At 33.4% G+C, this 26732-nt stretch overlaps 2 protein-coding genes across 3 annotated transcripts; one reads left to right on the forward strand and one right to left on the reverse strand.

Moving 5' to 3' along the window:
* The first annotated feature begins 22 nt into the window (after positions 1-22).
* On the forward strand, positions 23-2711 carry LOC149477107 (tRNA:m(4)X modification enzyme TRM13 homolog). Of its 2 annotated transcripts, none has more exons than XM_089711554.1 (7): positions 23-207; positions 317-354; positions 477-664; positions 906-1100; positions 1431-1859; positions 2059-2180; positions 2343-2711. In XM_089711554.1, exons 1-7 carry the CDS (start codon positions 70-72, stop codon positions 2673-2675), a joined length of 1443 nt encoding a protein of 480 aa, XP_089567680.1. In that variant the 5' UTR covers positions 23-69; the 3' UTR covers positions 2676-2711. The 2 variants fall into 2 exon arrangements, with proteins under 2 accessions (XP_089567680.1, XP_089567681.1); XM_089711555.1 differs by having other exon boundaries at positions 47-202.
* Positions 2712-4753: 2042 nt separating this feature from the next.
* ArfGAP3 (ADP-ribosylation factor GTPase activating protein 3) lies at positions 4754-26614 on the reverse strand. The gene is made up of 11 exons (XM_089711553.1): positions 26483-26614; positions 26215-26406; positions 26009-26140; positions 25811-25915; positions 25387-25518; positions 25150-25248; positions 8689-8819; positions 8001-8111; positions 7294-7597; positions 5985-6119; positions 4754-5427 (listed from the first exon to the last, which is right to left on the reverse strand). Exons 1-11 carry the CDS (start codon positions 26573-26575, stop codon positions 5326-5328), a joined length of 1536 nt encoding a protein of 511 aa, XP_089567679.1. The 5' UTR covers positions 26576-26614; the 3' UTR covers positions 4754-5325.
* Positions 26615-26732: the final 118 nt, after the last annotated feature.

Here is a 26732-nt window from a genome sequence, read left to right on the forward strand (position 1 = left end):
AATAAAATAAATAAAGAAGATTGCTTTACTGCTAGTTTTATAATTTATAAACTACTCTCAATTTATAAAATGACCAAGGAACATCTTGAGAAACCACAATGCCAGTTCTTCGTTGTAAGAAAGAAGCGTTTATGTCGTATGACTGTACGACCAGGTAGAAATTATTGTGGCGAACATGAGCCGCAGCCCCGAACTGAAGAAGGTCAGGCAAGTGATATATTTCATTCATCTAATGATAACTTGTAGGTTAGAAGACGAATGGTAACAATATATTATGATTTAAGCAAGAAAAATAAAAAGTATTATGTTCTTTTAGGATGACACTCGAGTACCGTGTCCAAATGATCCAAAACAGTAAGTTTTAAAAGTCTTCTTAATTAAAAACATCCACAACAATACTAGATAATGTTGACTGATGTTTATAAAGAGAAAAGAAATTACATATTAATAATTCTACTACACCATTAAACTTGCAGCACCTGCTATGTCAGCAAGCTGGAAAAGCATCTTGCAATATGCAATGCTCGGCAGCAAGAAATACCAGAGTACATAAAACATGATGTGAATGCTCCTCCTGAAACTGGACCTGAAAGAAAGCCACTCTCTCAAACATCTCTGATAAGCATTATGAAACTCATTGATAAAGTCAATTATTTATATGAAAGTGAGTATTAATGTGAAAATAAATGATGTCTTGGTTTTGTGTAAAAACTAATAGTTTTATGTGAACTACATATAGCAATAGTTTTTTGTAAACCATAATATTTAAGAATTTTATATTTCGAGCAGAATTTAATTTTGGATTTGCTTTAAAGTATAGATTCATTTATTCAAACATCTAAAAATCTGACCAAATACTTTTCAATACATTATTCCTATCAATACTTCATATGAAATATTTTCAGAGCACATTAAAGATGAAATAGAAACACTATCAGAGAGAGATATCCACACAGCAGTGCAAGAGGAGTGGCAGACGGACGGACGCACAGAGAGCTCTCTGCGTCACTTGCGCCAGGCCTCCCGACTCATGTACCTCATTGAAGATGAATCTCTAGTGCATGATAACACTTGCTATGTTGAACTTGGTGCCGGAAAAGGTATAATCCATACACCTAATAAATCTTTTTTAAATTATAATTAATTATGAATCCTATTTAGAAAGCAATAAGGACAAAAATCGTTTAACATATTGACAACACAGCTTAAAAATAAATGTACAACTCTTACAATTTTTTTTATTGTTATAATTTCTGAAAGGAAAGGATATAATATTTTATACAATTCGCCAATACACATTTATTTGTGACTTACTTTCACACAAATGCAAAGTAAGAGTTACATTTATATACTTAAACAAAAATTTTAAAATTAAATGCATTACATTATGCACATTATTCAATAAACATCATTTTATATTTTTCCCCCAGGTCACCTATCATATTTCGCGTGGCAGGCGTGGTGCTCGCCGCCGAGCCGCAGTCGCGTGCTGCTCGTCGAACGCGCCGCACTCAGACACAAACGGGATAACAAAATACGAGATGTCCTATTGAATCAAACTAATGAGAAACCTGTTCAAAATGTTGTTAACAATGCAGACCATAATATGGATAATCAAAATCAAGTTGATAATGAGCAAGTAAAGAAAATTGAAAGAAAACTTGAGGAAAAAAGCAATATTGAAAATGGAAATATAATTGGAGAGAGTTCAAATATAAATGTTGAAAATAAGTCAACAGACAATTTATCATTTAGATTGAGAGCAGATTTGGCTCACTTAGTGCTAAATGCCGTGCCTGCTGTGATGTTGTGTGATGCAGTTGTGGGTTTTGCTAAACATCTATGTGGAGTTGCTACAGGTATATAATTTACTATCTTAAAAATCATAGAATACCTACAAGTATTTTTCCTACTACATACTTCACATACATATAAGAAATCTTAAATTTTTTTATTATAATTAGAGGAATTATAAATTAATAAATATATTCCCATCCTCAAAACTGGATCTTCTTATCATATAAGTTTGAAATGGTTAATTACCCCATACTTCCCCAGATTTCTCATTGCGTTGTCTGACTGCACCGGGCTCGCTCGACAAGGTGCGCGGGATCGTACTGGCGACGTGCTGCCATCATAGATGCGTGCGCGGCGCTTATGTAGCCAACCACCAACTTGCGGTACTTTTTTTTATAATATCTAAATTTAAACATTTAATTTTAAACACTAGTTAAATGTAATAGAAAGATTAAATCGATCTAAGCATCTAATAAATTAGTACTAGGTAGTCTATGTCAGGAAATCTATACGATGTGATGAAATTAAATATGTTTTTTTTTCAGGAGTTGGGTGTAGATGCTGATGATTTCAATGTTATTCTTGGCGTGGTATCGTGGGCAACATGCGGGGACGGAAGGAGCCGGGACAAGAAACTAGACTCGAGCCCTGACGAAGAAAATAAACCCCTCAATAGTGATGATTTAGTAAAAGAAGTGGGAACCAAATATTTAGGACTGTCCCGCGAAGCTCGGGAGGAAGTGGGTCGCCGGGCCAAAGCGTTGCTGGATTGGGGACGCGTCCTGTATCTCAGGGGCTGCGGCTTCGATGCTCGACTAGCGTATTACGTCCACAGTTCCGTTTCACTCGAAAACGTTTGCATCATAGCCAAAAAATAATAAAACATGAAATGCAAATATAATGTTTTATTTTATAATAAAATTATTTATTAAATCTATACACAATATATAACCGTGTTACAGAAATGCCAAAGTATTCACAATGTTTAAAGGGCGCTCCACATTCACGCGAGACATTCACGCGAGAATCTCCGGAGATTCTCTGCGAGAACTGTAGTGAGAACTTCTTTGGGTACACACTCTCACAAAGTTCTCACTACAGTTCTCGCGTTCGATGACGATGGACGCAGAAGTAACCGCTGCGACAAGTTTATTGTTATGCGCATTCGCATATTATAATTATGCGTATGCTAAAGAGAAAAAAGTTATTAAAAAGAAGTGGCGAAAAAGAAGATAGTGGACGACAAGTATTCATCGAACCATCAAATGAATTTAAAAAGTTTACTCGAATGTCTTCGGTGGATTTTGAATATTTATTGAATAAAGTGTACGCTCATATTGACGCCATAAGGTACACAATTACTTCCGTTCAAGTCGGCGGCGCGCGCGCTACTGAGAAACATGCGAGTGTGGAGTCGATACACGTTCTCGCCTGTTCTCACGTTCTCGCGCTCCTTTGTCTCGCGCCAAAAAACCGACAAAAAGTGGAGAAAAGCTGGAGAACAACGCGAGAACTCGAGAAATCGCTTCCACATTCACGTTTCTCGCATGTTTCTCGCGTTCTCGCGAGATTCTCTTGAGAATGTAGAGCGCGCTTTACATACACGTTTATGATAATGGAAGAAAGCATAAAGTGTAGCCACATTACACCAAATAATAAACTTACTATAATAACCTATAAAGTAAATGATTGTAACAAACAAAAATAAAAAAGGTCTTATGAAATCGTAAAAATAACATTAAATCAATATAATGGCTATAGATATTCAAATTTTATGTAAATGCTAGAGATGATCACAAAAAAAAGATGGCTAATGGGAAATAAAGATGAAAATATGGCCATACAAGAATTTTCCTTGCTATAAAAATCTTATGAACATATTAAATACGCAATACCAAATACAAAGACACCGTTCATCTCGTAACTACTCATCGCCATACATCGTGTATTTTGAATTATTCTAAATGGATACAGCATTATCCAAGTAATTACAATATTATGCTTATTGTCAAGCCGTTGGAAACAAACGCCTTAATTCTAGCCTTGTGCTACATCACCAGTTATTTTAGATCAATCTCATGCCTAATGCCTCATCTTACAATTTGTCTAACTAGCAAATTTATTTTAAAAGGATCGACTCCAATTAGTTACTAAGTGCTTATATGGTGTATAATATTGATTAGCATTTTTATTTGAAAACCGTTTTATGTTTAAGGCGAAACCGAAAGCAGTGTAATTTACACATTTAACAAATTAATATTACATATTTTATAATGATACTTGTAAATTGGAAAATTAAGTGAAGTACCATAACCATCACAGAAGCAATTCTTTATTCAACTTCTAGCATGGACAAATGACAATTTTCTTTACCAGCAAGTTAGAATTAACCTTCGCTAAGTAGAAGACTTATTCAAAACCTAGAACCAATTATTTAAAATACTCGAGCCCCTAATATACCATAGATAATGAATAAATAGGATCTCTATTGAATATATCTGGCCAACTATACTCTACAATTACGTGCCCGCTAGCTGTGACTGTACAAAACCCTACAATATTAATACCATATATTATTACAATATTGTACATAATTAATGAATTCTATAACCTTACTTATTGTTCATTATAATTGCCATTCAGTTATTTCTATTATAAATTTAAATAAATTTATATATGTTTAATATAATATTTTATATAATCGTGGTCAAAATAAACACCAAAAAATTATTAGTATACCTGGCATAAGGTCAAATTATAAGTGGCACATTTTTCAATATAGTGAAGTAATAAGACGTTTTAGGAACAAAATAAAAATGAGAGAAATCCAGACAACAGTTTTGTTTGATTAGTCAAATACCTATAAGATAAATACACAAATGAACAAGGTATATAATGGGTATATACAGTTAATCATACCGAAATAATTTTAAGTTTAAATGAATAATTTATAATGTACCGACATAGAAAAACCAATTTATTTAAAGTATCAAAGTTTAACAAGCCATAAACTTTAGTTATTTACAAATACATAGTAGAAATATTGGAATAGACAAAATAAGCAGTTTCGCTAGCTGGGTGGGTTATGGGTAACAGAAGCTAAAGCCTGTAACATTTTATCATTTGTCATATTTGCTGAGCGACAAACTCTACACTATTCATAAATACTGGACATTGGCTAAATCCGTATTACAATCAATTAAAAAAAATCAATGACACTAGTTTACAATTATTTATTTAGTCATAATATTGTTATACTATTCATTTTGAAGATTGAGTCACTAAAAAAATTCTCACCATTGAGTCATCCATAAATCATACAAGAATGCACTTTCATTTTTAATTTGAACTTTTAATCACTAAACGAAAAATTTTGGAAATTTTACAAATCAGCCTTAGGCAAAAACGTGTAAACTAGTGCGTTAGTGTAACGTAGTCCGTGTGGGGCTTCTGGGGCCCCGTCTCCGTGTGGGGCTCTAGAGGCCCCGTCCCCGCGTGGGGCTCCGGTGGCCCCGGGGGCAGCGCGGATCAGTAACCGTATTTCTCTTGAATGGAGGAAACTACGCCGTTGGCGAGCGAAGATAAGCGACCAGCCACGCGCGTCACACCGAGACGGACTGACTCGCGAACCTGTATACGTAAAACAAATTATAAATATAGTATTTTGTCCTTTCTAGCTGAATTGAAATTATAATGACGGCTAATTTGTTCGTATTATTTGTAATTAAAAAAAATAAAATTAATAGGTAAATTTCTTACTCATTAATAGAAGATAATATAATTAAATACATAAGATTCAAGAAACACGTTTTTTTAATAATTATTATCACACTAGCGGTCCGCCCCGGCTTCGCCCGTGGTACATATTTACGTTTTCTCTACATAAAAACCATCCTCGTACTTCAAGGAATATAATAAAAAAAGAATTATCGAAATCGGTTCAGCCGTTCTCGAGTTATGCGCTTACCAACACATTTTGCGATTCATTTTTATATATAAGATTATATATAGTAAGATAAGATCTATAGTTTTTGTCCAATCATATGACAAAGAAAAAACATTTTTTGTCTATAAAAATTCAACTCAAAAGCAGGAATATCAAAGAAATCTTGCCACAGAAGTTTCACTCCTGACACGTGTGTTCGGCACACAGGCTTATTTTGATTGAAACATGAAGCAGCACGCACCTCGTCCAGGTCGGGCGCGGACACGGTGAAGCCGGGCGGCCGCTGCGCGCGCGTGTTGCCGAACATCTCCGCGGACGAGATGCTCGAGCTGCCCTCGAAGCGCGACATCGCCGACTCGCCGCCCGCCGTGCTGTCCTGTAACACACAACTCATTATTACAATATTGCCGTGGATTCATTGCAAACCCTTTTTGACGTGATAACGTCTTAGAAATCGATAGAGCCGGCTGCACGCACGAAAAAACATGATAGACCGGACTCTCAGTGGAGTTTCGTTTGCAAAAATCGCGGACCTAAATCTGACTTCTGATATATATTGTATAGATCCCAGACATCCTATAGACAGATGTTGCCAACCAGTTTTGTGGTCCCCCTGCCCGCACCCCGGTAATTAAATATGGCATACAAAGAAAAAAATAAAAATTTCCAAAACATGCCGTGTGGGGTATCAAATGAAAGAGCTTATTGAGTAGATCACGAATATATAGCATACTATATACATTTCTTACACTTTCTCTAAGATTTTGAGAAAATTTACGAAAATGGTCCATTTTTGAGTTAACTTTAAACCACTATAGATTGAAAACTCATGGCATGTTTTGGAAATTTTTATTTTTTTCTTTGTATGCCATATTTAATTACCGGGGTGCGGGCAGGGGGACCACAAAACTGGTTGGCAACATCTGTCTATAGGATGTCTGGGACCTATACAATATATATCAGAAGTCAGATTTAGGTCCGCAATTTTTGCAAACGAACATCTCCTTGGAGCCTGCTCTATGACCCATGCGGCGTTACCTCGCTCTGAGGCGTTCCATGAAGGCTTGAAGTGCAAGCGAGAGCGCGGAACGAGCGACAAAGAATCACAATCGGACGTTGTCACGTTCTACTATCGTCAGTAAACCGACTTTACAGACAACCAATTTTTTTTTCTAATGAGTGTTCTTAGAACACTCTACAAATGTATTGACTACAGCTATAAAAGGTACGGGCTAAGGAAAGGATTGAAGAGGTGAATAAAAAAAAGGAATCTATAAATTATTATCTTCAAAATCATAATTAATATTTTAGAGGTTTCTGGCGTAATGCGTAGCATATTGTGTGGTGTATTAGTGTTGTATAAATTGTAGTGCGCTGTTGCGTGTTGTAACGTGTTATACAGCGTGTTGTAACGTGTTATACAGCGTGTTGTAACGTGTTATACAGCGTGTTGTAACGTGTTATACAGCACGTTGTTTATTTAGTGATAAAAGAATCTAAATATCACATCAATATACAATGCCAAAATAACAAAGACAGCAAGCACCAACCTGATCTCCAAAGAACTGCGCCGAGCTGATCGATTTAGCCGAACCGAACTTCTTGACTGCGGAATCATCATCATCAGCTTGTCTTCTGTTCCTGCGGGCGTGGCTAGCAGGGCTACCATAGTCCCTGGAACTTCTATTATCTCTATAGTCTTTCGGGTCCTTGGAGTCCTTTACGCTGGAAGGTTCAGCGCTGAACATGGAACGAACTGGTCTCGCTGGTTCCGGCTCGATGGTCTCCCAGCCGTCGTTGGCCGGGCTGCTCGGCGTGCCCAGGTCGAGGGAACGGTTAAGGAATGGCTCGTTTCTAGAATTGTTAGAAATATAAAAAATTACATTTTATTAAATAGTTTTAAAAAAAAGTTAAGTTAAAGCACATACTGATTTGATATTTTATTCAACAGTAATAAATAGGGTCTTTTTAACATGTAGCATTGCAAAATCCCACCTCGAAAAAAAATTCTATTAAAAACTGATGATTAGGAAATCTGTGCGTAAAATTAGTAAATTACCTTGAATGTGTAGTACTTTATCAACAGTGACTATCTTCTTAATATATATGAATCTCGTGTCACAATGTTTGTCCTCAATGGACTCCCGACTTAACCGATTATAATAAAATTCGCACACCATGTGCAGTTCGATCCAACTTGAGAGATAGGACAGTTTAAGCGGACCACTAGTATAGCAATATGTGCGGGTGCACTCACCGTATGCACGTGAAGGCGGCGGCGAAGTCGTCGATGTCGTGCTGCGGCTGCGGCCCGTCCTCCTGCTCGATGCTCTGCATCGCGTGCGTCGCGCTGTGCGACACGCCGCCCCTACACACACACGATAACAGATTATACTCAATTATACTAATTATTATTTATTTTTTACATTTTTGTCTGTTGTCTGAAGGCAATCTGTTTTCGAAACCTGACCAACCAAATTGGCCCTTATATTGTTTGAAACTTCCGAGAAAATGTTATTGTTAGCAGATTATACTAATGCATTCGTTACATTTTAGCATTGCTACAGATAATGTAGCAATTCCTGTCACCTGAATTGTTTGTTAAAATCAATAGCTAATTAAGTATGTGGTTGTCACAACTGTATCTGAAACAGCTTGTTTTGTGTGTCTATCTTTATTAAGTTTATATTTCACGTTTAGTTTCGAATGTGTGACAGCTCCTTTGTTGGTGTAACGGTTTGTTTCATTTGCCATAGTTTGTTGCATATTACATTAAATTAAATTTATTTATTTTCTCATCACAAATAAACAATCAACACATACATTGTTAATCTATATGCATTTGTGAAAGACTGGTGCTCGCGATAAGTATAAAAAACGGGTCACCAGGCCCCCAAGCATTAAAAATCACATCTAGTATCACACATATTATCACGGCTAGCGACCTGTGCTGGCTAGCGGCGGCCATGCCGAGCCGCTCGTCGTCCCGGCGCGGGTGCGAGCGGTCCTGCAGCCGCAGAGACGCCACGCACTCCACCACCTCCTCTGCTGTCACTGAACGAGCTGCACTCGCTGACTGTGCACAAATTAATTATTAGATTATATTGATTAGCGAGCAAGGAAAACTGGAAGAAAACTTGTTCACAACAAAAAAATTGTGTAACATACAATAGTAATTTTTGTAGATAGCATTTTAAGGTGATTGCTACGATCTGTTCCCAGCCAATATCCCGCTAGATGGCGCTGAATTCTACATTTCTAGTTTATTTGAGTTTTTGCGTAATTGGAATAGTCATCAAACCTAGGAATAGTCATGGCGGTTACTGAATATTATATTTTATTGAAATATGTTATATCATTGCCTTAAAATCCACCCAATTCGGTAAAATTATGCGTTTTAACATCTGTCATTGCATACAGGGTCGTTTACACACACAGACGTATACAAAAATGATAAAGATTTAACTCTAGATGGCGTGAATGTAAAGCGCGTCACACACGGTGAAGATACTACCTATAATATTTTATCTAATCTAGTAATATTTTATATTACAGTATCTTAAGGTATCCGGTATCAGCGTTCTGACCATCATTTTTCTTTTTTCGCTGTAGAACCGCCATCCTGTTACAAATGACCCACAAAGGAGAATGACCACGGGTGGTATCGGTAAAATTTTAGTTGTGCCACGTATTCGTTATATTGTTAATTCCTATTTGTATTTATAATGATCATATGTATCAATATTAAGTCTTAATTAAACCGGATAAATTGAAATAATAGTAAAAGTAAAAGTTTTTCTTTTGAAACATGTATGACTACGTATGGAATCGGTAAAATACTAGTTGTGTCACGTGTTCGTGATATTGTTAATTCCTATTTGTATTTATAATGATCATATTTATCACTATTAAGTTGTAATTATACCGAATAAATAGAAATAAAAGTAAAAGTTTTGTTTTGACACATACCTATATCTATCTCTCTTGCAAACGTCATATGTCATAGTTTCTATTTGAAATGTCAAATGAATGTGTTCGACGCATTGTTCGATGTTATTTTGAAATAATGTTTAAATTACGATTTACTTTTCACATTTGTCTTGTAAATTAAAATATTACCTATGTAATAAATGTAAAACTTAACGTTCATCGTTAGTTTAAACTCGATTAAGTAGTTTTTTGAAGTGTTGAATAAAACTATTGTTTTATTTTTATTGTCGCGAACTGCGGCTTATTTACATAAAAACTTTAATCATATCTAAAAGTACTAACATCAAGCTTTAAATTGAGCTATATTTCATCTTGACACAATAAGTTTGATTGCGATACCAAGTGCCATAGTCACTTGGGCAATCTCCTGTGGTTTTCATTTTTCTGTATGGGTATCGGTCAATTAGGGAAAGCTGGCATGTTCACAGTACTCACACTTATGCAATTTCACTTACAGTATGTTCAAAAATAAATGTGACTCTAGTTTCATTTTAGACTTGAATTGTAAAATGGGTGCGTTGTAGATATGTATATGCAAATATAATTACTTATGAAAGCTCTCATAATTTACCTGTAAAATTATAATTTAAAAGTAAATCAATTGATGAAGTTAATTATTTATTCTAATAATAATCAATTGGATAAAAGTATTAATAATAATTCAATTATCAAATAATAATTAAATTCCTGACTTTGGTCGAGTAAAGATATCTAAGAAATATTATATTTGTAGTAAGTACGTAATACCTACCAATACGCGCTAACAAATATGTGTTACATGTTTATTGTATAATTTTCACACTATTGGTTTTAAACTCAAACTCAAACATTATAAATGTTTATTAGACTTCTTCTAGAAGCACTTTTGAATCGTCAAAACAGTTTAACAGTTTTAACATTTACCACCAATTCAGAAAGCAGTATCTATAGAGAAGAAGAAGAATCTATTTAATCATAATCGTAATCTTCTACTTCACTGTAACTTTCATCGCTCGAAGAACTCGATGTTTCGTTGTCGGAATTTCTTAATGTTATTATAAATGAGTCAGTGTAATTATCTACTTTTGGTTCTAATTGAATATATTTTTCCTCATGTTCTCGCGTCTTTCTCCAAACGTCACTAAACATATCCAGACTAATAGCATTTGCTTCCTTTCTAAATAATTCTTACACAGTTTTCAAGTTAAAGTTCACATTTTGTGATGCTACTTTCCCTTTAATTATGCCCCATAGTAACTCTATTGGGTTGAGTTCTGGATGGTATGGTGGAAGGCGCAATACACTATGTCCATGATCTTTGAGGATTGCATCAAGTAGGTAAAAATTGTGTATAGTTTGGCTTATTTTTTTTAATAATGTGATAACTCTGATTATTAATTAGTTATTTGATTTTTGAAAAAAAAATGCCGATTTTAGTCAAAATTTATATTTTTCTAACAAGATCCTTATCATCCAAATTTCCACCTTGGTGAGAAAAATTGACATTTCTAATGAAAATGAACAAAAAATTAAATGATTTTATTAAATACTGTAAAATCTTATATATAAAAATGAATCGCAAAATGTGTTGGTAAGCGCATAACTCGAGAACGGCTGAACCGATTTCGATAATTCTTTTTTTATAATATTCCTTGAAGTACGAGGATGGTTCTTATGTAGAGAAAACGTAAACATGTACCACGGGCGAAGCCGGGGCGGACCGCTAGTAGTCTATAATATTCTTCCATTTACTGTATCACAAAATTCTTCATAGATTTTTAGATATTCGTACTACACCAATTACATCACCCTGTATTTATAAACAATTGCAAAATATGACACATACATAGGCCGGGAGATACTGACACAAAATTTCGGGTCATTTGTAACAGAATGGCGGTTCTACAGAGGTCTTATTATGCAATGACTAAAAGAAAAATGATGGTCAGAACTCAGAACGCTGGTACCGGCCGACTAGTCGCGTGGGCGTTTGTTGAACTCGTCGGATAAATAGCGAAAAACGATTTACAAATCGTTTGACTTTTCCGCGGTATGGCGACCATTTGGAATCGTCCGAAAAGTATGGCATGGCGATTTTAGTAAATGGCTGCACGACGATGGTTACCTGTGCAAAAGTGAGCCCTGTACAAATGGTTGAATTGTTTTTTTTAAATCAACGCATTCACGTCGGTATGGCGGACTGTAAGTCACATCGTAACTGTATGGCATGACACTACCGCCTACATCTTTTTTAAGGGCTATCGGTAAATTCTAAAATTTTTGTGTTACAAATCGTTGGACTTTCGCTATTTATCCGACGAGTGTGACTAACGCCCACGCGACTAGTCCGCCGGTACCAGCGTTCTGACCATCATTTTTCTTTTTGTCATTGCGTACTAAGACCCCTCTAGACCGCCATCCTGTTACAAATGGCCCGAAATTTTGTGTCAGTATCTCCCGGCCTAACATGTGCAATGTGTAAATGTGTTGACGTTCCAGCTCTTCTTAATATACCTATAGACAAAACTTCAAAACGCCACCTGCTACGGTTTATATTATTATGAACGAAAAAAAAACCCGTATAGTTCCCGTTCCCGTGGGGTTTCCGGGATAAAACCTATTCAAAGTGTCCAAGTTACGTTCTATATGTGTGCTAAATTTCATTGTAATCGGTTCAGTAGTATTTGCGTGAAACACACACATACACATCCTCACAAACTTTCGCATTAGTAGGAAGTAGGATTGTTATAAAAATAAAAGTTATATTTGTTGGCGTAAACTATTTTATTGTAATTTTGGGAAATAAATAATGTCAAAATTGATTACCTACAATAAAACGCAGTTTTATTTTATTACCTACATTACACTATTGTTTTTTTTTTATCAAAACATGTATTTGAAGTAGCAAATATGATATTATGCTGATCCAAGCATTTTCACTCAAAACTAATATCACTAATGATTTGTAAAAGTAAATTATTTCAATATACATTTCATAACCAACAAGTAAGAATAATTATTCATACAACAACAAATCAAAAACACTATTTACTATGGAAAAAAAACCAGGAAGGTGGAAAACATATTTACGATTTCGATGCACTCGACTTTTAGTAAAATAATAGGTAAAAATATTATTATGGTTTTGATCACAGACATATCTGTGGTTTTGATTTTAGCTACTGCCTACTAGTATCAGAAAGCTGCGTGTTCAATGCACGTCGGGGTCCCACAACTGTGGAGGAAGGAAGGTAGAATACCTCCATCGAATAAGTGAAGTTTCTCGACATACTCGATTTGCCGGCCGGCCTCAATGAAGATTGTCCGAAAGTTGTATATGTGCTCTGTAACGAAAAAATTTCGCTAGCGCGATTCAGAGTGAGGTGTCGTACAATATACCTAATGAAGTTTTTCATCTTTTTATTTTACTGCAAATACAAAATAAAAATTAAACAATGGTAATGTAAATTCTAAACAAACTACTACCAAAATACAATTAGAACAAAAATCATTTGACTGGTTGATTTCACCCAGAGGCCAGAGGCGGCTCGTGACAAAATTGTATGGGTGTTCACTTGAAATAAAACAACGAAAATACAATAGCGTAGCAGGATAATTTATTACAAAAAAAAAATGAGCACCACATTTTATAAATGTCTATAACACTAAAAATTACAAAGTACAGGCTATTTCAAAACGAATTCAATGACTAGGTATCAATAATTAGTAAATCACCGAATTTGCATTCGCGAGCGTAGGTATCCATAGTGTTTGTCACTGACGGTCACTGACCTCTATAACTTATAGTTATAGAGGTCAGTGGTGTTTGTTGTGTAAACATGTATGTATTTGAGTAGTTAGTAGCATATTATATTCTGAATTTCTGATCCATGCCTATTCACTCAAAACTAATAACACTAATGATTTGTAACAGTAAATTATTTCAATAGGTAGGTATTTGAACATTTCCCAACAAGACGTAAGAATTATTATTCGTAGGTATACAAGATACAATAACAAATCTAATACACTATTTATTATTTTATTATTTACTAGCGGTCCGCCCCGGCTTCGCCCGTGGTACATGTTTACGTTTTCTCTCCATAAGAAGTAATAGCTAGAGAGCTAGCGCAAAGCTACCTGTATGTATTTGACCAGACCTGGATTTTTGTGTGTTGATTCCCCTATACCTACTACTATACATGAGATGAGGAGTCACTAAGCCCAGAGTGGTGGACGGGGCGCGCGCTTAGGTAAGACAGGTGGAAATTTTTGGCGAACTTTGAAACCATTTGACCACGTCTGCCATTTTGATATTTGAAAATAGATTATTATTACTATCGGAAAATAACAATGGCAGACCATTATCACGCGGATAACATTCTGGCAGACACTTATGAAAGTGCTGAAAAAAATACAATTTTGAAAGTATTTGACCAGATCTGCCATTCATATATTTTATTTATTAGGGTCTTAAAAACTTATTTTCGAAACGGCAGACATTTTCATTGCGTACAGACTTCAGCAGACAACAAAACTATACAGACTTCAGCAGTCAACAAGACTTAGCTTCTACATGGTCAGATGTATATATGTATTACGTTCCCTGACCTTACATCAATGATTTACTTTATTAATGTTTTTATGGTCATTTACATTTAATTTTGAAAACTATGGAATAAAATTTATAAATTTGATGATACAAAACTAAATATACATTTGTAAAGAATCTCAAATATAAAGTTGTGTTGCAAATAACAAATCATCATTTAAATATTTAGTTTATTTCTTTATTTAAGAAACAATTAACAATTACAAAACAACATAAAAAAAACACGCATGCATTTATTGAAATGTTCATTCATCATCACTATCGTATGGCGTTGTGTGACTCGTCTTCATAATCCATTGAATCGGATTCTGTAAAAGTAAAACGTAAATTATATAATAAAAGAAATGAGTCATTATAAACTTACCTAGTAAGGCAATGCCTTTGATGTCGCACGATGCCGCCGCGCCGCCAGTGTAGGTACTTCTGCTGCTACATGAAAATATGCTAGGGTTGCAACAAATGGGAAATAAAACAATTGTGATTATTACTATTATGATGTAATCATTTATTCATATTATGTACATTCAAAACAATTGCTATTATTAAATCTGATGTAATTATTTTTTCATAAATATATAATTATTATTAATTACATAATATATTGCACTGTGAAATATTTACGTATCACTTTATTTTTGATGTTCTTAATTGTCTTTTATAAAATTTAAGTGACGCATTCGCATTGGGATCAACAATCCGATAAGAAAAGAATGGAGACAACATATACATAGCTTTGATTTCAATTCTACAGATACAAAATATACAATCTATCTAAAATGATACAACGGATGTTTCCTGCGTTTTCTCGTCAAAATACCGAAACAACGTAATTATTGTATAGTAGTTGGGCGTGAAAGTAAAAAAACAAATGAAAAGTGTTTTCCATATGATTATTTATTAAATTTACGCGATTAAGAATAATTTCAACGATACAATTTAGTAACCGAGAATTCAGAGGATTAAAGAAAATACCTGCCTGATCATTTTATCAAACTCTAAAAGAATTATGGTTATTTCGCATCACTCGGTTTATTAGTTTGGTAATAATTATTAAAGGTAGTTACAACCCTAGCCATTGAGTCGAACGGTAGGCAACACAATATCGACTTTGTGCGGGTACATATGGTACATTTCTTCTTGCTGTGAAGCGTAATTATTATTATTAAGATTTTTTAGGCTATTTTGAATCCGCTGTTCTAATTTAATTCTAGAAATTTATTAAAACGTGATTTTTTTAAAAGTATATTATGAGTTTATAAATACCTCAACCAATAGTTATTGTGTCCTATCCTCATTTCTTTATATCTTGGTAGTTAACTAAAGTGTTAAATTTACATAACCTCAACAACAACATTTACACTGCCACTGCACTAAAACTAAACTAACTAGCTCTCTAGCTATAAGAACCATCCTCGTACTTCAAGGGATATAATAAAAAAAGAATTATCGAAATCGGTTCAGCCGTTCTCGAGTTATGCGCTTACCAACACATTTTGCGATTCATTTTTATATTAGACTAGCGGTCCGCCCCGGCTTCGCCCGTGGTACATATTTACGTTTTCTCTACATAAAAACCATCCTCGTACTTCAAGGAATATAATAAAAAAAGAATTATCTAAATCGGTTCAGCCGTTCTCGAGTTATGCGCTTACCAACACATTTTGCGATTCATTTTTATATATAAGACTAGCGGTCCGCCCCGGCTTCGCCCGTGGTACATGTTTACGTTTTCTCTACATAAGAACCATCCTCGTACTTCAAGGAATATAATAAAAAAAGAATTATCGAAATCGGTTCAGCCGTTGTCGAGTTATGCGCTTACCAACACATTTTGCGATTCATTTATATATATATATACTAGCGGTCCGCCCCGGCTTCGCCCGTGGTACATAATATTTACGTTTTCTCTACATAAAAACCATCCTCGTACTTCAAGGAATATAATAAAAAAAGAATGATCGAAATCGGTTCAGCCGTTCTCGAGTTATGCGCTTACCAACACATTTTGCGATTCATTTTTATATATAAGATAAGATTATGTGAAAATAACCAGGAAGGTGAAAAACATATTTACGAAAACATAGTAACATAATATGGCTGTCGCTACAATAATTATATTTCAATTTTATCTTTTTATACCTAGTAGAACTGGCCGACGAATAAAAAAAATCGTATTAGAATAAATACAATAAATTACGGAACAAAAAAAGGATTGTAACTGAATTAGGTATGTTTGTTTCTGGGCGCACCGTTTTCGACGACGCGACGCGCAGCTCCGTCACGCTGGAACCCGCTTTAAAAAAAACCTTACTTTTTTTCAGCCTATTTTACCTACAAACGATGCTAATAAATGTAGTAAAGGTCAATTTTTTGTAGTCTTATTAGTTACTTAGAAAACATCATTGATATCGTTCGAAGTAAAAAATATAAATAATAGCGTGTTGATTAGTTTTGGAATGGGTTCCAAATTGATTGTAGTTTATTGTAGTGGCAAGAAAATTCTTTATTTGCGTTGTTTTATCTCAAATTATTGCAAGAAGGTCACAATAACAAGATTTTAAAAAATAAATAACACTTGTTCAAAAACTACAAACGATGCCAATAAATGTAGTATAGGTCAATTTTTTGTAGTCTTATTAGTTACTTAGAAAACATCATTGATATCGTTCGAAGTAAAATATATAAATAATAGCGTGTTGATTAGTTTTGGAATGGGTTCCAAATTGATTGTAGTTTATTGTAGTGGCAAGAAAATTCTTTATTTGCGTTGTTTTATCTCAAATTATTGCAAGAAGGTCACAATAACAAGATTTTAAAAAATAAATAACACTTGTTCAAAAACTACAAACGATGCCAATAAATGTAGTATAGGTCAATTGTTTGTAGTCTTATTAGTTACTTAGAAAACATCATTGATATCGTTCGAAGTAAAAAATATAAATAATAGCGTGTTGATTAGTTTTGGAATGGGTTCCAAATTGATTGTAGTTTATTGTAGTGGCAAGAAAATTTTTTATTTGCGTTGTTTCATCTCAAATTATTGCAAGAAGGTCACAATAACGAGATTTAAAAAAATAAATAACACTTGTTCAAAAACTACAAATAATGTAGTTGATTGTAGCTAAACTCATATGTTTGTAGTGGCTGCTGAACCCCTGTAAGCAATAAAAAACAAAAAATTTAGTGTTCAATAAGTTAATATATTCAAAACAATTATGAGCCTTGGATTTCGTGTCGTTTGTAGTTTTAGAAAAAAAAATATTCATGCTCATACATACATCTTCGCACACGTGCGTGTTTGTGTATGCGTGTGGGAGTTTCGTAATTTAGTGTACATTAAATTGCACATGATATATGTTAAAAAAAAAAAGAGTTGGATATCTTTAATGTTCAGTAGTTTGCTGTTCAATGTTACAAAGTCACTTAATAATCCGAAACTGCTGAGACGACAAAAGTAATTAAAATGAAATAATGGATAAATTCCATCCGAAACGAAAAAAAACTCAAAATAGTGCAATATAAAAAATTGGAATTAATATTGTCATTTATCGTTTATTGTAGTACTGGTAAAATAATTTATCCTCTAAAATAACTTCAAGAAAAATCAGATAAAACTAGCCAAATTGTAGTGGTATAATAAAATGACACTGGCATAAAAACTACAAACGATATGAACAATTGTCACAGTACCTTTATATTTGTATGTCTTGCTTATTACTGATTTAAAGTGCGAATGAATAAATCTACTTAGTGTTTGATAGAGTGATACATTTTAAGACGTTAGAAAATAGAAAAGGAAATCGTTCGTAGTTTCACAGTTTGTCTTCCGACAGCATACCTTTATATGTATATGGACATTACCGATTAAATATAAGCGTGCGTACACAAGTTTACAGTTACTATAGTGCCTACAGTAAATGTAGCATCGATTATACCTCAAAATATAAATTCAAAATCGTTGGACTTACAAGTATGTGCTGTTTTTCGTATTAAAAAATAATGACAGCCAACTATACACGGACTTTCGTAAGTATTGAAAACTTGAGCTGCAAATGAGTTGAATTTTTAATTATAATTTCTGAAAGTGTAAAACTTTTTGATAATTGAAAATTGTTAATCAATAATCAGAGAGTAATTGTTAGTATTTTTAACAACAGCTACGATACAGTTGAAGGATCGTATACTACAAACGATTTTATAAACTGTAGAGCTTTTTGAAGACTAAAAATTGGTTCATCGAAAGCCTTATACTGCGTTTATAGTGATTCAAGAGCAAAAAAATATTTCTTTTTTATTTATTTTTATCTACAAACGATGCTGATGAATGTAGTATAGGTCAATTTGTTGTAGTCTTATTAGTTACTTACGGCCGAAATTAATATTCAATCCAATCTAATATCTGCAGATTTTCGATCGAAAATGTGATCCGGATTTTAAGTTAAGTGTGCCAATAAACAATCCGTGGATCGAAATTGCAATCTCAAAAACCAATCTATCTGTGGGAGGACGGATCACAGATTACAGATAGACCTCTGTTCGAAAATGGCAGTTTGAGCGTGTCAATAACATATATATCTCACGCGTTTGACGTTTCGATCGATCGGTGTAAACAATCTTTAATCTTGATCTTAGACTTTCCTCAGATTCTAGGGTTGAATCTGTAGATTTTATTCGTAAAACGTAAAAATCGTTTGTAGTTTTTGAACAAGTGTTATTTATTTTTTAAAATCTCGTTATTGTGACCTTCTTGCAATAATTTGAGATAAAACAACGCAAATAAAGAATTTTCTTGCCACTACAATAAACTACAATCAATTTGGAACCCATTCCAAAACTAATCAACACGCTATTATTTATATTTTTTACTTCGAACGATATCAATGATGTTTTTTAAGTAACTAATAAGACTACAAAAAATTGACCTATACTACATTTATTGGCATCGTTTGTAGTTTTTGAACAAGTGTTATTTATTTTTTAAAATATTGTTATTGTGACCTTCTTGCAATAATTTGAGATAAAACAACGCAAATAAAGAATTTTCTTGCCACTACAATAAACTACAATCAATTTGGAACCCATTCCAAAACTAATCAACACGCTATTATTTATATTTTTTACTTCGAACGATATCAATGATGTTTTCTAAGTAACTAATAAGACTACAAACAATTGACCTATACTACATTTATTGGCATCGTTTGTAGTTTTTGAACAAGTGTTATTTATTTTTTAAAATCTTGTTATTGTGACCTTCTTGCAATAATTTGAGATAAAACAACGCAAATAAAGAATTTTCTTGCCACTACAATAAACTACAATCAATTTGGAACCCATTCCAAAACTAATCAACACGCTATTATTTATATTTTTTACTTCGAACGATATCAATGATGTTTTCTAAGTAACTAATAAGACTACAAAAAATTGACCTATACTACATTTATTGGCATCGTTTGTAGTTTTTGAACAAGTGTTATTTATTTTTTAAAATCTTGTTATTGTGACCTTCTTGCAATAATTTGAGATAAAACAACGCAAATAAAGAATTTTCTTGCCACTACAATAAACTACAATCAATTTGGAACCCATTCCAAAACTAATCAACACGCTATTATTTATATTTTTTACTTCGAACGATATCAATGATGTTTTCTAAGTAACTAATAAGACTACAAAAAATTGACCTATACTACATTTATTGGCATCGTTTGTAGTTTTTGAACAAGTGTTATTTATTTTTTAAAATCTTGTTATTGTGACCTTCTTGCAATAATTTGAGATAAAACAACGCAAATAAAGAATTTTCTTGCCACTACAATAAACTACAATCAATTTGGAACCCATTCCAAAACTAATCAACACGCTATTATTTATATTTTTTACTTCGAACGATATCAATGATGTTTTCTAAGTAACTAATAAGACTACAAAAAATTGACCTATACTACATTTATTGGCATCGTTTGTAGTTTTTGAACAAGTGTTATTTATTTTTTAAAATCTTGTTATTGTGACCTTCTTGCAATAATTTGAGATAAAACAACGCAAATAAAGAATTTTCTTGCCACTACAATAAACTACAATCAATTTGGAACCCATTCCAAAACTAATCAACACGCTATTATTTATATTTTTTACTTCGAACGATATCAATGATGTTTTTTAAGTAACTAATAAGACTACAAAAAATTGACCTATACTACATTTATTGGCATCGTTTGTAGTTTTTGAACAAGTGTTATTTATTTTTTAAAATATTGTTATTGTGACCTTCTTGCAATAATTTGAGATAAAACAACGCAAATAAAGAATTTTCTTGCCACTACAATAAACTACAATCAATTTGGAACCCATTCCAAAACTAATCAACACGCTATTATTTATATTTTTTACTTCGAACGATATCAATGATGTTTTCTAAGTAACTAATAAGACTACAAACAATTGACCTATACTACATTTATTGGCATCGTTTGTAGTTTTTGAACAAGTGTTATTTATTTTTTAAAATCTTGTTATTGTGACCTTCTTGCAATAATTTGAGATAAAACAACGCAAATAAAGAATTTTCTTGCCACTACAATAAACTACAATCAATTTGGAACCCATTCCAAAACTAATCAACACGCTATTATTTATATTTTTTACTTCGAACGATATCAATGATGTTTTCTAAGTAACTAATAAGACTACAAAAAATTGACCTATACTACATTTATTGGCATCGTTTGTAGTTTTTGAACAAGTGTTATTTATTTTTTTAAATCTTGTTATTGTGACCTTCTTGCAATAATTTGAGATAAAACAACGCAAATAAAGAATTTTCTTGCCACTACAATAAACTACAATCAATTTGGAACCCATTCCAAAACTAATCAACACGCTATTATTTATATTTTTTACTTCGAACGATATCAATGATGTTTTCTAAGTAACTAATAAGACTACAAAAAATTGACCTTAACTACATTTATTAGCATCGTTTGTAGGTAAAATAGGCTGAAAAAAAGTAAGGTTTTTTTTAAAGCGGGTTCCAGCGTGACGGAGCTGCGACGCGCGACGTAAGCGTATAGGTATAGGTACCTACTTTGCTAAAACAAACTAATAAAATTGTGTGTCTGTCTGAAAATTCGGAAAAGCATATTTTGCAAGTTTGTAATTACTTTGATAGTTTACCGATTTATAATAATTGTAATTGTAATTGTATAATATATAATTTGCAATGTGGTGAAATTTCATAAAAATCACGGGCCAATTTTTTGTTTTGAATCCCACCGAAAATATAATTGCGTTATTAGAATAATTAATTACTATACCTACCCACGATCAATTATTACAATATAGTCTCAAATGCATACTAGAGAAATATTGCAATTTGATTCAATTAAAATGCATAGCATACAAAAATAAATTCACAACACAAGAAATTCCGCGCGCAAATCATAGCGCGTGTCAATGAAATCAAGAATGTTTTATATCAAGCCGACGCGGACGACGACGCGACGCCGAACAAAAGTACCTACGACGGACGACCACGCTTCGAGTTGCCAAACAACATGAGTAATAAATTGTTTACAAAAAAAACAAGTTTTCCATTTTTCTGTATGAGTAGACAGAACTTCAAAACGCCACCTGCTACGGTTTATATTATGAACGATTGTTATAAAAATAAAAGTTATATTTGTTGGTGTAAACTATTTTATTGATCAATAATTTTGGAATTTAAAATTGTCAACATTGATTACAATAAAACGCAGTTTTATTTTATTACACTATTGTTTTTTTTATCAAAACATGTATTTGAAGTACCATATAATATTATGCTGATCCAAGCATTTTCACTCAAAACTAATATCACTAATGATTTGTAAAAGTAAATTATTTCAATATACATTTCATAACCAACATGTAAGAATAATTATTATTATTCCTACCTACAACAACAAACCTAAAACACTATTTACTATGGGAAAATAACCAGGAAGGTGAAAAACATATTATTATTTACGATTTCGACGCACTCGACTTTTAGTAAAATATAGTAGGTAAACATAATATTATGGTTTTGATTTTTGCTACTAGTATAAGAAAACTGCGTGTTCAAACTACTTGTTTGTCTGTCTGAAAATTCGGAAGTACTTTGGTAGTTTACCGATTTATAATAATATTGTATATATCGTTGTTTAAAAAATATTCAAACACAATAAAATATGATATACTGATTTATCACTGGTTTCAGTGATGAACTGATGAGTCAATTATAGCCACTATACTTTCGTCATACGTGTGTATGATTGATGTGATTTGCAACGTGGTGATATTTCAGAAAAATCACGGGTCAAATTGTCCCACCGAAAATATAACTGCGTTATAAGAATAACTATACCTACGATAAATTATACATAATACAATATAGTCTCAAATGCATACTAGTGAAATATTTTATTTGAATCAATAAAATAAAAAATAAAAAATAAAAAATAATAATAATACAAAAATAAATTCACAACACAAGAAAATCCGCGCGCAAATCATAGCGCGTGACAATGAAATCAAGAACTTTCGAGCCGACGCGGACGACGAAGGAGCCTAACAAAAGTACCTACAATCATAGGCGGCTCGTGACAAAATTGTATGGCCGTGTTCACTTGAAATAAAACAACGAAAATAGGTACCTACAATAGCGTTAGCAGTACAAAAAAAATGAGCACCATATTATAAATGTCTATTTATACACTAAAAATTATAGAGTATTTCAAAACGAATTCAATTATTATTTAGCAATAATTAGAAAATCCCCGAATTTGCATTCGTGATCGTATTCATAGTGTTTGTCTACACTAATATTATAAAGAGGAAAACTTTGTTTGTTTGTTTGATTGTAATGAATAGGCTCATAAACTACTGGACATTTTACCAATGTTTGCAAGTTTGTGATTACTTTGATAGTTTACCGATTTATAATAATAATTGTATACTTATATCATTGTTTAAAAATATTCAAACACAATATGATATAGGTACTGATTTATCACTGGTTTCAGTGATGAACTGATGAGTCAATGTTAGCCACAATACTAATCACTTTCGTCATACATGATGTGATTTGCAATGTGGTGAAATTTCATAAAAATCACGGGCCAATTTTTTGTTTTGAATCCCACCGAAAATACATATATTACTAATTGCGTTATTAGAATAATTAATTACTATACCCACGATCAATTATTACAATTTACAATATAGTCTCAAATGCATACTAGAGAAACATTGCAATTTGAATCAATTAAAATGCATAGCATACAAAAATAAATTCACAACACAAGAAATTCCGCGCGCAAATCATAGCGCGTGTCAATGAAATCAAGAATGTAATTTTATATCAAGCCGACGAGCGACGACGCCGAACTAAAGTACCTACAGTACCATTTACCTTCAGTGTACAATACAGTTTACAGACCTACGACGGACGAACAATAATGAGTAATAAATAAAAAAAAACATAGTTTCTAAGGTCATTAGTTTTATTTTATTTTATTGTTATTTTCTTTGAACGATTGGAAATGAAATTACTCAATTTTTACACAGAACTTTGATTTATTAGAATTATGCTCATTATGCATAAGATAACGAACGCGAATGCACGACATCTAGCGCGTCAATGTCTAAACATCGCCTTTCGTTTAGACATTGACGCGCTAGATCTGTAATAAGTATATAGTCTATGCGCTAGATGTCGTGCTTTATGTCGTGTTTCGCTTGGCAAAAGTCACGCACACTACTGTAGAAGTGTCAAATTTTTCCGGTATTTTACTGTTGTTTTTCTAAGTAAATATTGTAAATTATTGATTAAAAAGGTCGAACGCGCACACATTTCATTATAGAGAAGTGATAAAATGATTAGTTTTAAAGAAATAGTGTCTGTGTTAAGTGTTTAGAGGTAATCAAAAATGTATGGAGGGACGGTCGGAACATCAACCTTAACATAAAATGTTCAATGACACTGCAAGATTTATAGAATACTAGCGGTCCGCCCCGGCTTCGCCCGTGGTACATATTTACGTTTTCTCTACATAAAAACCATCCTCGTACTTCAAGGAATATAATAAAAAAAGAATTATCGAAATCGGTTCAGCCGTTCTCGAGTTATGCGCTTACCAACACATTTTGCGATTCATTTTTATATACAGGGTGTCCCACTATTGGTATACTAAGCGCGAAGGGACTTGTAGTTTTACATACACTGATCACGTAAAAAATACTAAAACAAAAAAATTTACATCAAAAATTTTTTGCTAAATTTTCCTGAAAATCCATGTTTTCTTCTCTAGCTTCGCGCAGCCGGCATATACCGCTAGAATTATGTGAGCATTTTGTCTATGAAAACAATCTTAAACGATAGCTCACGTGCTGGTGGCAAAGTTGGGCGGATTGCTAATTATGGATGTACACATAGAGTTTTAAGAATCCATCTATTTGAAAAAAAACTACGTCTGGAATTTTATAAGTATTTTTTACGTACTCAGCGTATGAAAAACTATAACCTCCTTTGAGCTTAGTATACCAACAGTGGGACACCCTGTATAAGATTAAAATATGAATTTAAATCACTAAACATATTATATTAATATAAAAATAAATCGCAAAATGTGTTGGTAAGCGCATAACTCGAGAACGGCTGAACCGATTTCGATAATTCTTTTTTTATTATATTCCTTGAAGTACGAGGATGGTTCTTATGTAGAGAAAACGTAAATATGTACCACGGGCGAAGCCGGGGCAGACCGCTAGTTATTAATAACATTTCAAATGAAAATCTCACCTCCATTTTCAGTTTCTCAGCCATGATGGCTTCTCTCTCAATGTCATCAAAGTTTGCAGTCACTTTCTGTGCACCAAGGCCACCTTTGCGAGCTCCGAGCTAAAATGTGAAGATAGTCTTAAACCTTAAATAATATGGTAACCAACAACTGTAAATACTTATAAAATTTCAAAAATTATACAAATATATGTATTTTATTAAAAAAAAAACCACTTTATCATAGTGTAAGATACTCACAGTTGTCCTTCTGGCGGGTTGTCTAGCGGCAGGTTTATTGTTTGCACCAGAGTTTGAGTTGGGCTCGCTCATACCCCACAGTCGAGCATCCTCACCAAGACTGTTGTTTACTGGAGCCACTACTGGATTTACCTGCAGTGTACAATTCTAGTTAAAAATACTTTTCAAGTATACAATAACTATTTATTTCAATCAAATCACATTAAGCCATACTCATTATATATAATTATAATGAAAGTTAATAAATAGTGTTGATATTAGTAAATAAAACCACAAAGAACATATAAATATTAATTCAACTATAATATTATGTAGATTATGAAAAAAAAACAGCTCCAAGGTGAATATTAGGCAATTAATATTACAAAACAGTTAATGATGAAGTGTGATTCTGCCAATGTGTTTAGTGGCAGTGCCATGTTACCTGGCTGTCAGAGTTAGTGGGGGTATCACCATGCTCCGCAAACCAATCTACCTCCTTGCTTTCTTTGCTTTCCTTCACTTCTGGCGCTGCTGCATCTATGTGCAACTAAAATACAAAGAAAATAAAAGGTATTAAAATTTAACATTAAACAAACAAGTTGAAATTTAATAGATTCTTGCAAACAGTGAGTCTACTTACTTTAGTGCCATATGTTTTCATTGCCTGTTCCGACTGCGCACTTAATTTATCTTTGTACATTTGTGCAACTCGTGAACTGTACTTCTGACGGGCGTCGTCCGTCACCAGCCCATGAGTGCGGAAAAACTGCGTCTACAAAACAAAACAAATTGCGTTATGACTGATGAAATACTGTTGTAATGTTCGCAAACGTCTCGAGCTCGTACCGCATTGACGTTCCCGCCCAGCTGCATGTTTCTCAGCTGCTTCCATGTCCAGTTGGTGTCAAGTTGTGTGGAGCGCACGAAGGTGAGGTGCACTCCCAGGCTCCGGTGCACCGCGGAGCAGTCCAAGCAGATGAACACTCCGAACGTCACCGACGACCACGTAGGGTTCTTTGCATTGCAGTCGAAACATACCTGTAAATAGCAACATTGTGTATAACTATCACTGACACATAATAGAACTACACATAAACTTTTGAACAACACCCACTTTATTGGCAGGAATTGAACGTAATCTTTGAAAAACGGCTTCAATATCACTTTTACTAGGACCTCCGTCAGCCATTTTTGAGTTATTTGACATTTTTAGTCGTGTTGTCAGTTCGTGTCACATTTTATTGACAAATAAAATTCATGGACAACAAGATAGATATTGTACTAGAGTGCGTTTCACGAAAGAGTTCCCCTGCCGTTATGTTGGCATACCTGACTGTCAAAAACGAAAATATTTTTTTTAATCA

The sequence above is a fragment of the Colias philodice genome, chromosome 26, assembly GCF_061535455.1.
Source record: "Colias philodice isolate Cphi_HAF_F1 chromosome 26, ilColPhil1 Martin Lab GWU primary, whole genome shotgun sequence".
Classification (NCBI taxonomy): domain Eukaryota; kingdom Metazoa; phylum Arthropoda; class Insecta; order Lepidoptera; family Pieridae; genus Colias; species Colias philodice.